Source organism: Thunnus thynnus, chromosome 10, assembly GCF_963924715.1.
Source record: "Thunnus thynnus chromosome 10, fThuThy2.1, whole genome shotgun sequence".
NCBI lineage: Eukaryota > Metazoa > Chordata > Actinopteri > Scombriformes > Scombridae > Thunnus > Thunnus thynnus.
This window is the reverse complement of record NC_089526.1, coordinates 12986618-13006560: the sequence shown is the minus strand read 5'-3', so window position 1 is coordinate 13006560 and position 19943 is coordinate 12986618. Positions and strand designations below refer to the sequence as shown.

General features: G+C 36.4%; 2 protein-coding genes across 2 annotated transcripts; both read right to left on the bottom strand.

Moving 5' to 3' along the window:
- Window positions 1-230: 230 nt before the first annotated feature.
- LOC137190666 (carcinoembryonic antigen-related cell adhesion molecule 6-like) lies at window positions 231-2959 on the bottom strand. Its single transcript, XM_067600189.1, has 5 exons — window positions 2914-2959; window positions 2428-2757; window positions 1430-1705; window positions 646-894; window positions 231-268 (listed from the first exon to the last, which is right to left on the bottom strand). The coding sequence occupies exons 1-5, from the start codon at window positions 2957-2959 to the stop codon at window positions 231-233; spliced, it is 939 nt and encodes a 312-aa protein (XP_067456290.1).
- Window positions 2960-14825: 11866 nt separating this feature from the next.
- On the bottom strand, window positions 14826-18599 carry LOC137190665 (carcinoembryonic antigen-related cell adhesion molecule 6-like). The gene is made up of 6 exons (XM_067600188.1): window positions 18326-18599; window positions 17190-17468; window positions 16772-17041; window positions 16285-16449; window positions 14992-15270; window positions 14826-14836 (listed from the first exon to the last, which is right to left on the bottom strand). Exons 1-6 carry the CDS (start codon window positions 18597-18599, stop codon window positions 14826-14828), a joined length of 1278 nt encoding a protein of 425 aa, XP_067456289.1.
- Window positions 18600-19943: the final 1344 nt, after the last annotated feature.

The following is a 19943-nucleotide window of genomic DNA, read 5'->3' as shown; positions in this document are numbered from 1 at the left end:
ATGATTAGATTTACCTTTGAGCCAGGATAGCATAACATGTGTCCAAGTAGTACTCATGACTGCTGATCTGAAGGATTTAAAAATCAGCTTCTTCCAAAATAATCACACAAGCCTGGGATGTTTGACATCTACTGTACAGTGAAGGAACAGGTTTCTTTTACCTTGAACAGGTGAATGCTATATTTATTACTTTGGAAAACTAATTTTTGACACAGATATTTACATATCTGTCATTTGGTTGATTTTAAACAGGATCCACCATCATAACCTAAACACAGCAAAGAGGCAAGAATCTGTAGATAAACATGAACAAATGTTAAATAAATGTGATAATAATAATAATAAAAGATAAAGGAGCTTGAATGTGAGTTATTGGGCATATGTATCATAAATTGTTAAATTCACCTGTCACCTCCTGCTAATTATCAGCTACATCAACCACCTCAGGCCCATTGAGCTGATCACCAGCATTGACAGCGACCAGCAGGGAGCAGCGCAGGATGCTTCATGAAGTAAATAAGACAACAATTACCATCACTTGAAATGTCACTTGGCATTAAAATGTATTAGTGACAAAATGACCATTATATGTTATTGACAAATGAAGACATACATCACTTTCCAATTTCAAAAGTGAAATCTTACCTCTCAAGTTCAAAACTGTGGAGTTCTCCTGCAGGGTCACCATATTTCTGGCAGTGCAGGTGTAATTTCCTATGTTTTCTGCCCCCAACCTCTCTATGATGTACAAGGAGCTATTAACATGTGTCTCGTTGCCGTTCAACATCCAGCTGAAGGTTGCTGGTGGGACCGAGGCTGCTGTGCACTGCAGTATCACTTTCTGGCCAGGTGGAGCTGCTGAGGGTCCAGTAATTGATATATTATGTGGTCCAACTGCACAGAGAAGAGAAATATGCAGTATGTAAAGGGGGCACAACATGCTTTTAGTGAGTTTCTGTCATTTATATACTGTTATAATATCAGATGTCTATGTTAAACATGGTCAGAGTTCCAAAACTTGAGGTGAACGCCCCATTTGCAAAGTTACAGGAGCTAAAACAGCCTGTTTCGGAAAGAGGCTGACCTGAGAAGCTGCATAAAAAGCCAGTATAAGATAAATAAAGAGCTTTTTGAACTTTAAATCATGCAAAGATATTCCAGTAGAGCCCCAAAACAAAACTATAGACCTGGAAATGTGCATAATATGTTCCCTTTAAGCTAGAGAGTTCAGAACTGTACCTAAATGCCCTTAAAATGGCTAAAAAAAATTATAATCACTCCAAAGAAGGTCTCCTATTCATCCCCCCCTCCTTTTTATATAACATATACATATAATTTTCACATTAAAATTACACCTATCATCTTTTTTTGTTGGGACCAGCCCTTTATAAACTACTTCAAACCTACAGTGAGCAGTGAGTGTACTCACAGTTGACAGTGAGGTTACGGGCCACAGTCATGGTGCTGACTGGGTTGCTGACTCGACACTGGTAGGTGCCATGGTTAGAGCTGTTGACAGGTTGAATGAACACTGTTCTGTTGTCTATGGAGAAACTGACTCTATCACTGGGATTGAGAGGACGGCCATCTTTCATCCACACTCTTGTGCTGATGGAGCCGGAGGCCTCGCAGGTGAGGTTGGTGGAGCTTTTCTCTTCTATCAGGATGGCTGCGGGGCTGCGAATGGTGGCGCCTGATATCAGTGCTGGCAGAGAACAGAGTGTCAGTCCACTGAAAATGGTAACAAAAAATGATGCTTTCACACAGTAAAAATGTTGTTATCAATTTATATTGCTCCTGATCAACTTAGATTTTAAATTGGCTACACAAAAAACACTCCCATGTCATTTTATGTAGATTTTTTGACACATTGAAATGACAAAAATCACCACCTTAAAGTTTATTCCAGTTGTTTAAAAGCATTAACTATTATGGATGTATTCATAAACACTAGCATTTTGTTTATTTTAACAATATCAGAAACATTTTTTTATTGTCAGCCGAAAATTGACATTTTCCCCAATAAAATTTCAACATTTTACGTTTTTAATCCAACAATGTCAAAAAACTACAAAGAGCTGTACTGCATATAAATGTATAAATTGGATTAGATATACAATTACTCAATACCTCATGGTCTAAAAATACATAGAATTAAAAATTAAATGCAATAAAAGCTTGATAAAGGTAGTATTTATTGTAGGTTTACTGTATTGGATTACATTAGATATTGCATTATAATATTGTCTCCACCATGAATGACCAACTGTACTATATCAGAGGATTGAGAAAATATACAAAAATGTTTTATCTAATTTAATATAATTTAATAAAATGGGCTTTGAAGAAAGCACTCATTTTAGAGGAATTGTTACTCTTTTTCGAATGACAGACATGATTTTTTAATATTCTAAACACTAAACCCACCATACACATTCAGTGTGGTCTTTCCCTGTTTCTGTGGTTCTCCGTCTGGTATGATGGTGACTGTGTACTCCCCGCTGTCCTCCAGCACCAGGTTCCTGAGCTCCAAGGCCCCTGTGGCTCGATCTAATGAGATCCTGTTGGCGTATCCGGCCCCAGTGTGGTTGCCTTCTGCGGAGGTGATGATGTTCCCCCCTCTGAAGCTCCAGCTAACGGAGGAGAATGGACTCTCAGCAGGTCTGAGGGTGGTGGTGAACATGACTGTGCCTGCCACACCTCCACTTAGAGGTCCCGGGGGTAAGATACCCTCACTCACACATATACCTAAGTAACCTAAAGAAGAAATGACTGTTAGAGCTGCAGAAAGTACTGTATGGTCTAAATGTTTGGCAAAATAATAGATCTTGTTTATTACACTAAGACAAAAGCTCAATAATTCAGATTAAAAAAACATTTTTTTCCATTAAAACCATGTGAATCTAAGTCTACCTGATAAAATGAGCAGCACAGCAGTCCTGAGCATCTTCTCGTCCATGGTGAACAGTCCTCTCCGAAGTCAAAAACATGGAGTCTCGAGTGCCCCTGCTCTTTTATCGTTCCACACCCAAAGCCACAAGAATGACTTCAGCCTCCCACTCAGTAATGAAAAGCACTCACAGTGTTTACGATACCATTGTGTACATACAGCAAAATGCCTGCAGGTATACAATATGTTCAGTCAAGAGTTACTGAGGTTCAGCTTGATGGACTGTTGTTGTTGGACTAATTGGTTTTGTAGAAATGCCCTTTGATCAAGTGAATGGTGGCCATTTGTGTTGAAGGAACAACCAATTCCTTGTTCCTGGTTCTAATTTTACTTTAAATCTTTGACAACAAAATTGTAACAGAAGTTGTAATAAAAAGTCAAAGATGCAAATAAAAGTCATTTAACAGCTCAACAGACCTCGTTATGATCTTGGTAATCATACAGTATAGCTGTGAATATTTATATTTAATTTAATGATTTTACTGTAGATCTTACTCTGCCAGAGGCCTCATTCATAAAATAATTTTTATGCTACAAGTTTACCTCTATGATACAGAATGTGTTGCATGTATAAATTTATATGATAATTTGACGTTTAATTGACCAGCAGATTATTATTATTTACTCCAGATCAATTAATTAAAGATTAATTAACATCTTCTCAATTTATGTTGAATTTAGTTGTAGATAAAAACAGTCTGTGTTGTGCGATCCGCCTCTCCTGTCAGACCTGTGTGTGATTCTTCTCTTTGTGTATCAAATGAAGCTGTTTTCATTAGATTTGCATTTATTTCCAAATGACCCAAACGGTGCATTTACTGTAGTCTTTGTTTATGTATTATGTTGCATCTTCAGGCTAGTCAAACCAGTATTCATAAAAGAGGTTTGAAAACACACATAGTACACATATTTAGCCAGTTTCATAAGTTCTGGAGAGGCTGACCACTGGTCTGAGAAGGATAATACTGAGCTACAGGAGCTCAGACATGCAGTATTGTTGAGTATTTCTAATGTAAAATTGAGCTGACTCTCAGGTATTGTGTATTATTACTGATCTCTTTGGGAAGCCTTTTTACACGGTTTCCTGTGGATTCCTTAGATTGAGAGTCATTCATTAGTTTTGCTTTAATTAAGCAACATGTATTCAACCTCAAATATCGGCCTCCAAGATGATGTCGTCAGCTTCAGGACAACAAATACAATTTTAATGAGCTGAAAAAGCTTAAATTGGTAGGTCATCACCACTCCAAGCAACCAAGAGTCAATTTATTTATTATCAGATTAGGCATGAATATAAATGTTTAGGCTGTATTGTATGTATATGTGTGGCTGAGTCATGGTGGTGGTGGGGCTAAGGGGGAGGTGTTGTGCATCAATTTTATGAGCTCTTAAGTGAGTGCTTTTGGGCCTCTTACAGGGTCATGTTTGAGAAGCAGCAGTCAGCTGTAGCATTCCTTGAGGAAGAGGAGGATCAAAGACATCCAGGAGACACTCAGCCTCCCTCAGACAGCTTTACAAACAGGCCGCTATTTGCTTTCATGTCCACAGATACATTGAATTATAAACTGATAAAAAAGGGAAATATTGCATACAGTGTCCTTCATATTGTGACCCTTATATTTTTGTGTATTATTGCTATTTTTTAATAAACTTCGATCAAATCACAGTCTGGTAAGTGCCATGGCTTTGTGTCTCTGCCTGATGGCTGCGACACAAAGATCAAACCAGCTGAAACAATGAGGTATTGACAATGTGTCATATGTGTCTATAACTCCTGATATGAGAATGTACAGTATGTGAGGTGAAACGTCTGTCAGGGATGTGTCACCAACAGAACAATGTGCTTTTGTAAGTGGCACCCTCAGTGTAAATACACTTGTCTCACTGTATATTGGGAGTAATGGAGGTAATGTAATGTGGCTCATTAGGGGCTGAGTGACTGATTCCTCAACGACAGCAGGACTTCTCAATGAAAAATGAAGCAATGTCTACTTGTGATCTGAGTTTTCATTCTAAAAATGTGTTTAATTTGAGGACTGAAGAGTCCAAAAAATTTCATACACATTCGCAAGGCAAAAATATGTTTTTTTTAATTTCCCAAATCAAAAGTATATCCACTACCTCAAGTTTTATGAAGCTGAATTTCAAAACTGGACTATGGTAAAGTTAAATACAGAAGAAGTTTGTGTCAGAAGTGTTTATGAGCTCAGAATGGATTCTTTGGCTATTGTCTGTAAATAAAACCCGTAAAACAGAACGTAACAGGTTAACCGAAACAGTTTGCAACTGAAACCAAACCCATTTTTATAAGATATGACTCTGTCAGTAGTGAACAAATTGAGTGTCTATATTATTTTTCTTGCATCTGCCAAAATAAGAAGCAATTTTAAGACTTTGTGTGTGTAATCGATGGATTATCATGGCAGATGTTTTATTTGAGTGAATGGATTTGGTTTCTTTTTGTTTTAAAATAACCATTCATACACTTTTATAAACAGTGCATGCTGAAACTCTCATTTATGAAGATATAAGAAGTATTAATTTAAAACTTTTAGGTATACAGGGACAGAAATAAAATATTTAAACCTGAAATTCTGTCTTTTGATCATCAAACAGGATATTTCTAATACAAGTCAAACCTTTTTAAAATTTCCCTCATGATTTGGAAATGTTGTAAAAAATGTTCAACCTTGTGATTGTGAGAACAATTAACATTTGTGCATTTATGAAAGAATATGGATTGTGTAGATTATAAAATACCTGTAAATTTGATTTTGATGAGAGGAAAGAATAAAAGTCTAAGAAGTTACAATCTTTTAGATCTTTCAACAAGGTTGACCTGTGACCGCTGGAGTGTAGCTACTGCCAGTTCTTATCTGTTAGCTTCTAAATTAGTTAATATTTTACAACAGAGATACGTCATTGTTCTGCATATCAGAATATATGACATAAATGCATAATGAGAAAACATTAAACACATTTTTAATATGAATGTGAATGTACTTTAAATGTAGATATTCATAGCCAGATCTTTTCATTTCTTAAACCCCATGATGATATTTTCTCTATTTATGTATACTACAATTTAATTTCATATAATTTAACAATAATTGAAAAGAATATATAGCACAACTCAAAAAGTTGCAAAACTCATACACTAATAAGGACAAAAAAGGTACAGAAAAAACAAACAGAAAAAAGAAGAAAGCAACACACAATACTGATAATATCATTAAAATAATAATAATAAATAAAAATAATAAATTGAACAATTTTCTAAATTTTACCTTGAACTATAAAATGTTGCCAGAAGGCACCACTGTGTTCACTAATTAATTTCCAAAATGTTTTGAAGTTTGACATTTATTTAAATTATTTTAATGTTCAATCCTACTAAAACTCAATTATTCCTTCTTGTTTGTAGCACAGGGATGAATTGATCAGTGACTGATGTAGGAACCTCTATGTGTCCAAGTGATCGGGTGTTGAGAGATTCTTATCAAAGGTTATCATTTGTTTCTTATGTCAGATGTATTGTCTTTGTGTGTATTATCTGTTGTTGATTTGTTTCATTCAATTCAGTATAAGGATAAAAACAGAAAGAAAGATGGAAAACAGACTCAGTGGTGCCAAAATGTGAAAACAAATGCTGCAATATAACCATTACTGGATATTTCTCTCCTGCTCCAATGAAATCACATAAGGTCACAACAAAACAGTGTTAATCTATGTTACTGTATAGATCAAAAACAGTAATAGCCTGATATATATATATATCTATATCTATAACTGCAGCCATCATTCTCCTTATGAAAACACAATAACAACTGTTAGATCTGTCACAGGCTGCAGCAAATAGAGACACAGCAATGTATCAGCCTATTTCTGTTAAACTTGGAAAGTTTGAAAATACAAAAGTCCATACTTAAATGTTACGTACCTGCTTCCTTGCAAACACTGAACGCCCCTTCAAGACATCCCGTAATGGTTCAAAAATAGTTCCAAAATGACAGTTGTGTCGACGTCAGCTGGATATCAGCTGGATGTCAGCTGGATGTCCTCCCTGGATGTTCCAGCAATATTGAGATATACTGCTACCATCATCAAAGGGCCTATTTAGCTTTTCTGCTAAGGTTTATTTATACAGTGTGTATTCTGCAGCTTTATACATCCTATATGTCCAGGTTAACAACTTAATATGCTATATTTTCTATAATATAACATATTAATCTGTCTGGTTCAGACCAGATGTCACACATGGTCAAATTAAGCTGTGGTGTGCTGTTTGCACTGTTAAGCTTGGAGGCAACAGAGGCCCAACAGCAAATTTTGACCCCAGTGGGTCCGACCAGATGTCCAGGTCGAATCCAGACATTTGGACATCTGTCACTTTCAAGATGATCCTGATAATAAACTGCTATTGCTTCATTTCTTAAGTTGTAACTTGATGGATCAGATCAGCTGGCCTGACAAATATTGTGTTCTTTGACCTTGGCCTGATCTGCCAGACACTTGTAAATTAATAATTTACTTGTGTCAGAGTAATGGCTAATAATAATAAAGATGATAAGATCTCTCCTGACAAGACATCAGAGTAGCATGCCTCAATGACTCCTTTTGTGTTGTACCTGATCTGCTCCATACACATGCACACATCTGTTTAAGGGTCAAATACAAAACATTTTGCTGTCTGTAATAAATAACAGACAAAGTCCATTTATTTTGTGTGTGTCATAAAATATTTATCAAAGACATCAATTATGAAATCAGAAACATTGTTTGATAAATCCCAGAAATAATAATTAACAAAAGTGATAGTGTGATTATTTAACATCTGAATCCACACTTGGAGCTTTTGGAACATTCATCAGTATTTGACATAAATTCATAAACTTGAAATGTCACATTTGCAGCAGGTACTGACATACTGAATGTGCAAACAAAAAAGATAAATAATATATTTCTCTTTGCTTTAAATCAGCAAGAAATTAAAGAGTAGAGTGTTGAGGCTGTTTTACTTCATTTCCCTTCCTGTTTTAATAGGTGAGACTAATGTTCCACCATTTGAGAGAAAAGTTATATTACCTATAGTTTATTATGTATTATGTGGCACTTACAATGGGTTATTTATTTGTCTTTTGAGAGCTGGAAGACTGTCAGTTTCAAAGCATAAGTGGACTGGCTAGTTTAGGATGGCTATTTTCTTCACCACAAGTGTTTTCCAGCATACACTTGACAGAGGAGATGGAAACAAGCCTGTTTCACAAAAGAGAATTGCAAGCACTGCTTACACGCAGATCACAAATGTTGTCAGTTCCCTGTTTCACAAATGATTGTCACTTGCAAATTGCAGAAAGTTTTTTGAGTCCTACAGTCTTCTTGCATACTCATGCATGTTCATGCGTGGGTTGTAAGTATGGAGTTTCTTTTAATTAGTTAAACAAGTCAAAATTAATATGAGAAGACATCGTCTCATGTTGCAAGTCACAGCTTGCATGTTGCAAATTTGATGAAATGGGCCCCTGAACAGGTCACCAGTTCAACGGGCCATACAATTAATCACATTCATATCTATGATGAGTCAGATGAGTTTCCAACTCATCTGACCCATCATGACCCAATGTCACATTTCAGATGAGTCAGATGTCATCTGACACATAAACTTGTACAGACCAAACTTAGATCCACAGCCACTGACTTAAGAGATTTCCACACACACTGCTGGATATAAGTGTGCATTTGGTACATCAGTTTGGTCTCACTGATGCTTCCAGCACCTTAGCAAAGATTTAGCTGAATGGTGGGGTGGTCATCCTGCATAGATCACAGCCACCGAAAATTCTGAAATATTAACTCAGCATGTTACATTACTATCGCTTTTACCAATTATGTTGATTTGTATGGCAAGAAATGTGATAATAACAAAAAAAGCATCAAGGGAAACAATTCTTAAAGTGATGAAGTCTATTTTTAATACTTCTCAAGCTGAAATAAAATTTCAGTTCACAGTGAAATGTGTGTACTGCCTGCCATAAAGAAAGAAAGGTTGTTGCTTTGTCTACTCTGCTGATAGAAAGATAAAAGCTAGAATAAAGGACATAAAAGTAAATATAGAACAATGAATGAATACTTGTTAAATAAAAAGTAAAATAAAGATGATGAACAACGAAGTAGTAAAAAGATCTTTCATATCAGCATCTCTACCACCTATCTTTATCACCTATGATTACTTAACATACTTTAAAGATAAAATTAGTTCAGTAAGATTCAATGAAATAAAAATTTTATAATCACCTAGGGGAATTTGGCATTGTTAACAGACTATAAACTCTGCTGAATGAGGCTATCAGACACGTATAGTGGAGCAATTTGGCATGGCCAGCTTCTGTCCAGGATTTCGTCATAAGTCAACCACTTTAAAATAGGCAGAAAAAATCTTACACTCACACTCACTAACATACACACGTTCTGATTCCAGCAGAGTCTGGAGAAGCACTGCTCACCATTTTGATAATTATTTGACTAACATCTGGGCATCTGCCTTGTAAGATCAGGTAAGGTAATGACTTTAATGACTTGAATGGGAAATATAACTCACTACACAAATGGTCCAATAGCCCACAGTTGATGTTAAGCTAGTTTTAGCATGAAAGTTCTGCTTTGTGTTCAGTATAACCTTAGTAATTGTGACCATTGTGAAAACAAAAAAAAAATTGAGGACATGCAAATTTATAAACCATCCATGTGCCCATGTCTGCTTGGATAAGATAAATGTACTCAATTATTAGCCACGCTAGTGCCATTGCTCTACAGATGGTAGTGTCACTCCTTTTGTCTGATGGTCGGTCAGTGCACCACTTTGGTCTAGACTGAAATATCTCAACAACTACTGCATGGATTGCCATGTAATTTTGTACAGAGAAGGAATCCTAATGACTTTGATGATCCTCTTACTTTTCCTTTAGCAATGCCATGAGGTTGACATTGATGTTTTGAGTGAAATGTCTTGATAGCTTCTGGATGTATTTACTTGAAATTTGGTACAGATATTCCTCTTCCCCTCAGGTTGAATTGGAAAAACCTTTATGATCTCTTCACTCTCCATCTAGCACCATAATTAGGTCAAATGTTTAATTTGTCATAGTATTTGTAATACTTTGGTTTATGACCAAATACCTGAAAAACCAATAACATTCCCATCAGTCTCATACTTTGTATTTAGTCCTAATTAGCAAATGTTAGTACGCTAACATGCTAAATTAAGATGGTGAACATGGTAAACATGCTCAATCACCATGTTAGCATGCAGGTGTTTGGCATTTAGTTCAAACCACCACAAATTGTGCCTCACAGAGCCATGAGCACAGCACAGACTTAGTCTTGTTATAGTGCAGATAGTCTGCAACATTTATATTGTGGTAGTTTATGTTGAGTGATAGATTAATGCCAGTGTTCATTTTTAAAACACAACAAGTGACAGCAATGCAGCTGGCTGCATCTACAAAGATTGGGCATGTTGTTGAGATGAGTGAAGTGCTGATGTGCTGCTCCCAGTGGCCCAGAAGAGATAAAGAAGATAACAGGTGAACGTTGCTGCCTGTCCTACATTTATGTGGATTTATGATGGTGAAACTTGATGATGACTTTTCCATTGTATTTATTTCCATCTTAATAGGGTCTCTCTAATGATCACGTTGGCTTGGATTGTGGCACAAGTGATAGTAACATCTTATCATTTGTACTGATGAATGTTTAACTAGCTGTGGAAATATTTTTGCTTTGATTGAGCCCTGTGGTAATTATGAAAACTGGTATGAACATAATCACGTATAATTTGATGCAGGCTGTATGATACAGAAGGCGCTGAACAACCAATGGTTAGTCTGGAAAAGTTTATTAAACATACACATACAGTATGTTCATAACATGGCTTGCATAACAAAGGACACACTTATTTTGATAATTATTTAAAATAGATACTAGTTATTTTTAAACAATTTACATGTTTTGTATTACAGGAAATATATATACAGTAAGTGTTAATTCTAAACTAATTCTGCATGATGAATAAATACATGAATAAATACATAAAAAACAATAACACTGATATTTATCTTTGAGACGGTTGGTCTAGGAACTTGTAGAAGACTTCTTGTGTTTTCTTGTTTCACTTCTGTTGCAGAAAAGTTTACAATTAGACAATTGGTTGAAAGATGACTCAATTTTGATCAACAGTATGCTAACAAAATATCAGTAATTGTTGGGCTAATGCATGACGTTAGTTCTGAACCAAAAAATAGTGAAACAAATCTACTATAAAAAAATGTAATAATAATAATAAAATTGATAATACAATTCAATATTTTCAATATAACATAGATCCTCTCAATTAAGTTTAGACAACAAAACAGGCATTCTCCCTTTTAAAAATAAATTCTCTCCATTTCATTCAGTCAGAGTAACAAGCTCAAACTCACCTTCAAAGGAAGAGCCTATGAGTTGTTCTGCACCTTTTCTGTCATCTTATACATGTCCGAATGTTTCTCCTTCCCACTTAACTTTTCTAAGTAGTCAAAAGAGAGGATTGTTGAGTCAGATGATTGATTAGGTCATTTTCTAAAATGACTGAAAACCAAGTCTGTCCATCGTCACACAATAAGACAAGATAATCTTCAATGAGATCAATACTAACCTTTTTGATGTGCTGGATAACTACTGATGACTCTGAATAATAGAAAGAGGCCAGATGTTACTCAAAGTTCAAAGTATTTCAGTCAGATTCCTAAAGCTTCCATATTAGGCCAGTGTGTTGTGTTTGGATGAAACTTTAGACACACACCTGCATTACTTCAGTTAGGCATTAAGAATTGTCACTGTTCAATAATGTTAAATGGATTAAAAGTTACACATGAATTGATGTCCACTTATCAGCAGGAAGGTGTTACCAGATAATGACTATATTGAGCTATAATGGTTAAACATTTAACTATTATTAGATTATGGGCCTTCTTTGTTAAGGTTAGTAAATGGAAAGAAACAGGAAGCTCCACAGCTAAAACAGACAGATTATAATATGAAGAGGTTAATTCACACCTTCCCTACCTAATTCATTCCAAGTTAATATTTTGGTAAGACAATCCAATACAAAGGCCTGTGAAATGTGTGGTAATAAATTACTTTATGTCAACTTTACTGCAACTTATGAGGCTGTAGTGGTAGTATTTTTGTGTTAGATTGCACTATGATGAAAGGTGTTCTTATCATTTTGTTCATCCATATTATGACAAATTGTTAGAAACCACAGGAAAACAGTGTGAAAAAGGTTTTCAAAGCCAGAAGGTCAGTGAAAATACTCAGATAAAAGGAAGGGAGACGTCAAATTCAAAAAAGTGAGATAATTTAAAGGGGACATATTATGCTTTTTGTGGTTTTCTGTTATTTATTTGCTGTTGATATTGAACATCTATGATAAACATGTATATATGTAAAATGATCAATGCAAGTCAAAGGCCAGGCTTCAACCTGCTCTAAACGCTTCTTTGGGACATTTTTTTCTACCTTACCATAGACTGTAAAATAATATGGACATAGTCACTGTAACGTCACCCATTGGTTTGTGAACTGCCATTTTGAAGCCTCGAGTTTAGAGATTTGACCATCGCATTTATAACAGCCAAACGCTGAACAAGATTTTTTTAGGTGACCAAAATGTTATAATTAACTCTCATGAACTGAAAACACACTGTGAAATAGCAGCAGCTACGCCATATACTCTATACTGAATCTGGGGTTACGCCATGGTTACGTTATTTAATCAACGTTGTCGACATGGTAGTGATTTGTCAATCACAACATAACCATGCTCTAAAGCATACGCTGCTTTATCGTCTATTTCACTCTAAATGGAGCCATTATTTCAATATCGAAGAAGACTTGAAACTAGCGATTGAGACGATAAACTCATTAGGAAAGTGTTTAACAATCAATCAAACAATCAAACAATTAATCAAGTGAGAAATAGGGTCATCTTCTCATAGACTTCCATACAATCTGACTTCTTTTTGCAGCCAGTGGAGTCACCCCCTGCTGGCCATTAGAAAGAATGCAGCTTTCAGGCACTTCCGCATTGGCTTCACTTTTCAGACTGGGAGCTACCCACTTGTACCTTGCCAACAGGCTGATGTCAGCTTGTCACGCATGTCTATAAATGGCTTTCCGTAACCTTGGTTGCTAAGGTTGTTGCTAAGGTTTTTCCATGTCTCGTTTGCGTTGTCCACTCTCACATTGCGGATACTTTGGATATTTGAGAAGTTGAAATTTTGAGTAAAGAATGAATAGAAGTAGTGAAATCCTATTACTATAGTTTGTTTCATGGTTTGTTGACGTAGCCTGCTGGCAGAAGTCTGCCAAGGGGGAGCATCTAAGAGCTGGCCAATCAGAACAGAGTGGGCTCCTCAGGAGGGGGACCTTAAAGAGACAGGAGCTAAAACGACCTGTTTCAGGCAGAGGCTGAACTCAGGTGCTGCATAAAGGCCAGTATAAGATAAATACAGAGTTTTTAAAATTGTAAATCATACAAAGATATTCCAGTAGGGCCCCGGATTAAAGACATAGATCTGGAAATGTGCACTCCCTTAAATACGCTCAAAATGTGCACAAAGACTAAATTATTAAACCTTTCAATGTAATGCAGTCAACACAAAAACAGATGTAGCCTCAAAAAGTACTAGAACTAGAAGAATTTAGTTAACGTACAGTATGTTTTGCAGTTTGCAAATTACTTCACATGAAGAAATGTTTCAATGCTTCAACTATGCATTTGTTCATGAATTAATGCATCATGTCATTTTAGTTAATAAAGCTGTATTATAAACTACTTCCTGTGTGTGAGGCATCATATTTATGACATCTTGTGCATATGTACAATTTAGGTTGATAATTCTAGCCTTTTCTGACAAAAATAACAAAGACTGTTTGATACTTACTTTCTCCTTCGTATTAGACAATACACAATTATCCCACTCACTACTGCAATAACAAGACAACATGAAGCTGTTACAGTAATAGCTCTTCCAACAGCAGCTGAGCAGCCACAGTCTGAGAAATCTGAAAAAAGGTAGATTCTAAATTATTCACATTTTCTTTCAATAAACATCCATCACACAGAGAAATATATAGTATTGTATTGATGTATATATTTTACTGCAACTTCCCTTTTTGTGTAACATACCTAAAACTGATAACTTATGGTGCACTGTTTGACTCTGCCCTGTAGCAGTATTCACAGCAGTGCAGGTGTACTCCCCACTATCAGAGGTTCTGCTTGATGGTATGATGTACATAGCCCCATGAACATCGGCAGGGTTTCCATTTAAAAGCCAGGTGAATGTCGATGAAGGTACAGACATAGAGGAGCAGTGGAGCATTGTAAAATCTCCAACATGTACAGACTCTGGTCCCACAATGTTCACACTGTCAGGTCCATCTGTAATGTGACAAAAGATTCAATTTAAGCAGGTTCACATTTTTCCTTTTTTAACTATTATTTATTGAAAATATAATCAAATGAGCCTCAATCTTCAAATCTGTGAGGGCTCATGGCTTTCCTTATCTAAAATCAGAAGTGCTTTATTTGTGGAAATTGGGGATTATAAGGAAAAGATGATTAAGAAGATTAGAAGATTGAAAAAAGTTAATTAAAAAAAAGAGCTAGCAAGAACTAGTTTGCACAGCCTGGATTTTTGGTCTTAAAGGAAATTATTATGTTGATGCTGTGTTTTTAAACAACATTGCTAGTAGTACTGTATAAAAGTTTTTTGTGGATTCAGAATTTGAGGAACAACCTTGCAATTTTATTGCACAGAAAAGGCCATTGTCAATTGATGCCTGTGAGATTTGAGGGTTAAGGATTCAGGATGGATTGTGTTGGTTTGCGGCAGCCAGTCCTACTGAAACAAGAAGGATGTGTGTGGAGTCTCAGCGTAATTGCCGTCTTAACTCACAGAGGGTTTGTAGCACAAGTGTCTTTGTCATAAACTCACATTGAATCACAAGATTCACCGGCTGGCTAAATCCATCACTGACGCCATTCGACACATTGCACTTGAATGGTCCCTGATCATAGCGGGTCACACTGACTATAGTGAGAGTGCGGCCTCCATCAGTGAGCTGAACTCTCTCACTGGTCGTAACCTCAGAGCTGCCGTTCAGCCAGAGGACAGAGAGAGATGATCCAGAGGAAGAGCAGGACAGACTGACAGAGCTGTTGAACTCCAACAAGCTTGTGGTGTTTGAAATTACCACCACATTGGAGACGGGTGCTGTTAATGATAAACACAACAATCATTATTTTGTATCATGAATTTGATGGCAAAAATTGCACATTTTTAGTATTGACTATCATCTAGAAACAGTACTTACAAGGCCGAGGAAAAGACTGTTCAAGTGTGCCAAACATTCAAATTTTAAATAGTAATTTTTTTGTTTTGCTTTTACTGACAAATATCCTAAAGGATAAGGTAAGTCAAGTGCGTCTGTTTTTACTGGATATTAAAAAACTAAACTGATGTATCTTATTTAAAATTTAAGTTTACCATTTAAATACATAAACTTATTACAACTTACACAGTATGGAGACAACTGAAGGTTGGGTTGTTTGATATTTCATAGTTCTGTTGTTAAAGGCCTGACAGCTGTAGTTCCCGCTCTGACTCTCCTGAATGTTCATCAGTATGAGTTCTGGTCCAGTATGAGACAGCAGGCCTCCATTTAGAAACCAATGAAACTGGGCAGAAGGTCTGGAGGCAGCTGAGCAGCACAGCATGATGTTTGACCCTTTCTCATAGAATTCTTGTAATGGCGACAGCTTCAAATTAATATTTTCCGGGCCATCTGTGGCAAAAAACATAAAACGATATGGTCACCCAAAAAAGAATAGTAGTAGATTGAGAACAGCTACATATTGGATTCAGCTTGGCTCTGTGTGAAGGGATCATTACTGATTAGTATGTCGTTCAAATGCATGAACTGCATCATTATTTTAAGTACAACTATCATTTACCCAGTATCAGCAAAAACCCCGCAACAATCAAACAGCAAGGGGCACAATAAAAGTAATGTAGACAAAACCACTCCTAACATAATGATTGTTATGATTTTAAATCAAGCTGCAAAGTTAAAGGTCTATCTACCATTGAGTGTAGGTTAGCACTGTAACTCACAGCTCACAGAGAGTTTCACTGGATTGCTGGTGCAATTACTGACGTTATTGAACACATGACATCTGAATGGTCCCTGGTCATAGTGGGTCACATTAATTATAGTGAGAGTGGCACCTTCATCAGTGAGCTGAACTTTCTCACTGGCTGTAACGTCAGAGCTGCCGTTCAGCCAGAGAAAAGAGGGGAAAGAGCCAGAGGAGGAGCAGGACAGACTGACAGAGCTGCTGAACTCCACCAAGTCTGTGGTGTTGGGAGTTATCACCACATTGGAGATGGGTGCTGAAGGTTAAAAAGACAAAATAATTATTAGGAATTGTCAAAAATAAAAATGCTTTTTGATCTTACTTTTCTCATTTTTTCCTACAGACTCTGTGTCAAACAACACAACAGTCACTACACTTATCTTTGATCCATTGGTTCAAAAACTAGTATAATAAATTCTGTCTATTTAAAAAAAAAAGTCATATCAAAAATATCCACGCTCTCTAAACTTCAAAGAGAAATTGAGGACATTAATTTCTCTCTTTTCACCTCTTATTAACATAGAAACCTAATACACACTTCTACCCATAGCAAAAATAACTAATGCAGTCAAACTTACATTTCAGTACAGAGATGGCTGCAGGCTGAGATGTTTGATGGTTCAGAGTTTTGTTGTTAAAGGCCTGACAGCTGTAGTTCCCACTCTGACTCATATGAATGTTCATCAGTCTAAACACTGGTCCAGTATCAGATAGCAGTTGTCCATCCAGAAACCATTGAAACAGGGCGGAAGGACTGGAGGCAGCTGAGCACATGAGGGTGATATCTGAACCTTCATCATAGTATTCTTGTGATGGAGATTTCGTCAGATTAATATTGTCTGGTCCAACTGATGATGATGCAGGAGTGAAGAAATACCAACAAAGAGAATATCACTGATAAATAATGTCAGCATGCAGCTTGACTCAGTATCAAGACTCATAACTAATTTGTACTGTCTGGATAATAAATGAACATGATGCTGGTTTGTAACTCACAGATGATGGAGAGGTTTACTGGATCACTGGTGCCATTACTAACTGGATTAAACACATGACACCTGTATGGTCCTCGGTCATAGCGGGTCACATTGACTATAGTGAGAGTCCGGCCTCCACCAATGAGCTGAACTCTCTCGCTGGCTACAACCTCAGAGCTGCTGTTCAGCCAGAGGAAAGTGAGGGAGGATCCAGAGGAGGAGCAGGACAGACTGACAGAGCTGCTGAACTCCATCAAGTCTGTGGTGTTTGAAGTCACATTCACATTGGAGACAGGTGCTGTGGGTGATAAACAAGAAAATGATTATTTTGTATGATGCATTAGATGATAAAAATCATATATTTTTGTTAAGGATAAAGTATTGACATCATTTAGTCTGTGCTGCTGGGAGTTACCACCATACTGGAGACTGGTGCTGCGGGTGAAGAAATACATACACGTACATTAAATATTATTTTGTGTATTTTCATGATGGAAAAATAACATTGTAGCCTTAAATGTCCATGATGGACAATTCTTACTTGGTAAATATTTGCTCCCTGTGTGTCATTCAATGTCAGGTTTTATTGAACTGATAACAATATTACATAAGCAAAAGGCTACAGGAGGGTGAAAGAGAACTGTGAGTATAAACTCAAAATTAAATTTAAAATCATAATTGTAGGAGTAGGTATGGGAAAATTTAGCTACTCCAATGATTTAACAAAGACCATAAAATTGCTGTACTTCAAGTTACTGTGGTCTTATTAATTTTAGTATAGTAGATGTTATTTTTGTTGCAACATATTTACATTTTAAACCACCCCAAATCAGTTGCATGAAAGGAAGATATGTATTATTACCATTTAATTCTGAAATTCAGGAGAATCAGAAATGCTGCACATCTTGGGAAACATTAAGAATTTGGATTGTAAAACTACTCTTTCACAAGATTTGAAATGTTAAATTCTTTTTGTGTCTAGCATCTTATCAAGCATGGACTTCAGATATGTTTTGTAATTTCAAAATTCCACTGGTTATTGTGTGTAAGAGGAAATCATCAGTTTTTAAAAATTTGTTTTGAAGTAAAACTTAAAAACTTAAAAACTTCAGTATGTTCTACATTCAGTAGTGAAACAGGGATGCATCAACGTACCATGTATCACCAGTCTGCAGTTTCCTCTCAGTTGTGCTCCACCACTTGGTATAACAGTGACTGTGTATTCTCCAGTGTCATTAAGAGTCAGGTTCTTGAGCTCCAGAGATCCAGTAGATCTGAAGAGAGTGACCCTGTCTGTATACGCCACTCCAGTTATGTTAACTTGAGTTGAGGTTACTATATTAATTTTGGCACCATGTATATCAACAAAACTCCAGGTGACAGCCAGGAATGGTGTTCCTGGTGGAGTCACTGTTGTAGTGAACGTCATTGTCTCTCCAACAGTTGCGATAAGACTGTCTGGTAGCATACCAGCTCCATGGCTTAAACCTGGAGGAGACATTTACAGGTTTGTTATACAGTAGATGAAACTGTGACCAAGAAGAAAATTCAAAGTGCTTAAAATTTGGTGTTTTGGCCTTAAAAGCTACAGTAGAAAGGGGACACATAACAAGTCATAAGCTTTGATCCTCCTCACATATTAGGCTGTAATTATCATTATTGTTCAAATAAAGACCTAGAAAACCTATGTAATCATGACTGTGACAGTAGAGATGTGTTTATTTCTCACGAGCAAAAGAAAAACTCCCTCTTAACTGCTGAAATGGAAAAAGCTGACCTGAAATGGCTCCCAGGATGATCAAAAGTGTCACAGATGCTTCCATGTCTCCTGCAGGCTCCAGGCATACGGACAGTGTTTTCTGAGAGGAGGTGCTGTAAATAACATGTTTAAGGAGGAGGAGCCTTCACCTGTTTCAACCTTTACTTCTTTTTGGTGCCTCACTCTGGACACTGCCATCCATGACAGCAGTGAAAACCAATGAGCAAGAGCCATGGCTCTAAAGTCAAATAAAGTGAGATGGTGTTGAATGGGTGTTATTTGTATTTGATTTATTGTTATAGATAAGTCTCATCAGATCAATCAAGTCTTATCAATCAACAACAAAATCCTCCTGATATCTGGAACAGAGAACAAATCACTAGTGGTGGAAAGTAACTAAATACATTTACTCAAGTACTGTACTTAAGTACAATTTTTAGGCACTTGTACTTTACTTGAATGTTTCCATTTGATGCTACTTTATACTTTTACTCCACTACATTTCAGAGGGAAATATTGTACTTTCTACTCCACAACATTTATTTGACAGCTTTAGTTACTTTTCAGATGAAGATTTGACACAATGATTAATACAACAAGCTTATAAATACAACACATTGTTAAAGATTAAACCAGTGGTTTCCAACTTTTTTGGCTCATGACATCTTACAAAAAGCAGTGTGTAGTCAGGGTCACATTTCAGATGTCAATGAGTTGTTCACAGCTCCACCAAATAGTGATTTTTCCCTCTAAACTCCTCACATGATTTCATTTCAATAAATGTTCAAATGATCCAATATTTCACCAAAAAGCAAATATTAGAGAAAACATCCAACAACTGAAAACAGATTTGTGTATCCGAACTTTGTTTTTTCTTCTTTTCTCTCCCATTAATCATCTCACGACCCCTCAGATTTATCTGGTGACCCTTTGGAGGGCCCTGACCCCTGGGTTGGGAACCACTGGACTATAGCTAACTTTATATAAAATAGTTCAAACTAGCTTCACCTCCAG

Bases quoted from the DNA above. Each gene is read 5' to 3' on its own strand.
- LOC137190666 (XM_067600189.1), bottom strand. From the start codon at position 2,959: ATGGACGAGAAGATGCTCAGGACTGCTGTGCTGCTCATTTTATCAG. The intron at 1,706-2,427 runs GTGGGTTTAGTG...GTTCTCTGCCAG, and splicing joins GACCACACTGAATGTGTATG to CACTGATATCAGGCGCCACC. The intron at 269-645 runs GTAAGATTTCAC...TGCTGTGTTTAG, and splicing joins CACAGTTTTGAACTTGAGAG to GTTATGATGGTGGATCCTGT.
- LOC137190665 (XM_067600188.1), bottom strand. From the start codon at position 18,599: ATGACGTTCACTACAACAGTGACTCCACCAGGAACACCATTCCTGGCT. The intron at 17,469-18,325 runs GTACGTTGATGC...TATCACCCACAG, and splicing joins CTGCAGACTGGTGATACATG to CACCTGTCTCCAATGTGAAT. The intron at 17,042-17,189 runs GTGAGTTACAAA...CATCATCATCAG, and splicing joins AGTAAACCTCTCCATCATCT to TTGGACCAGACAATATTAAT.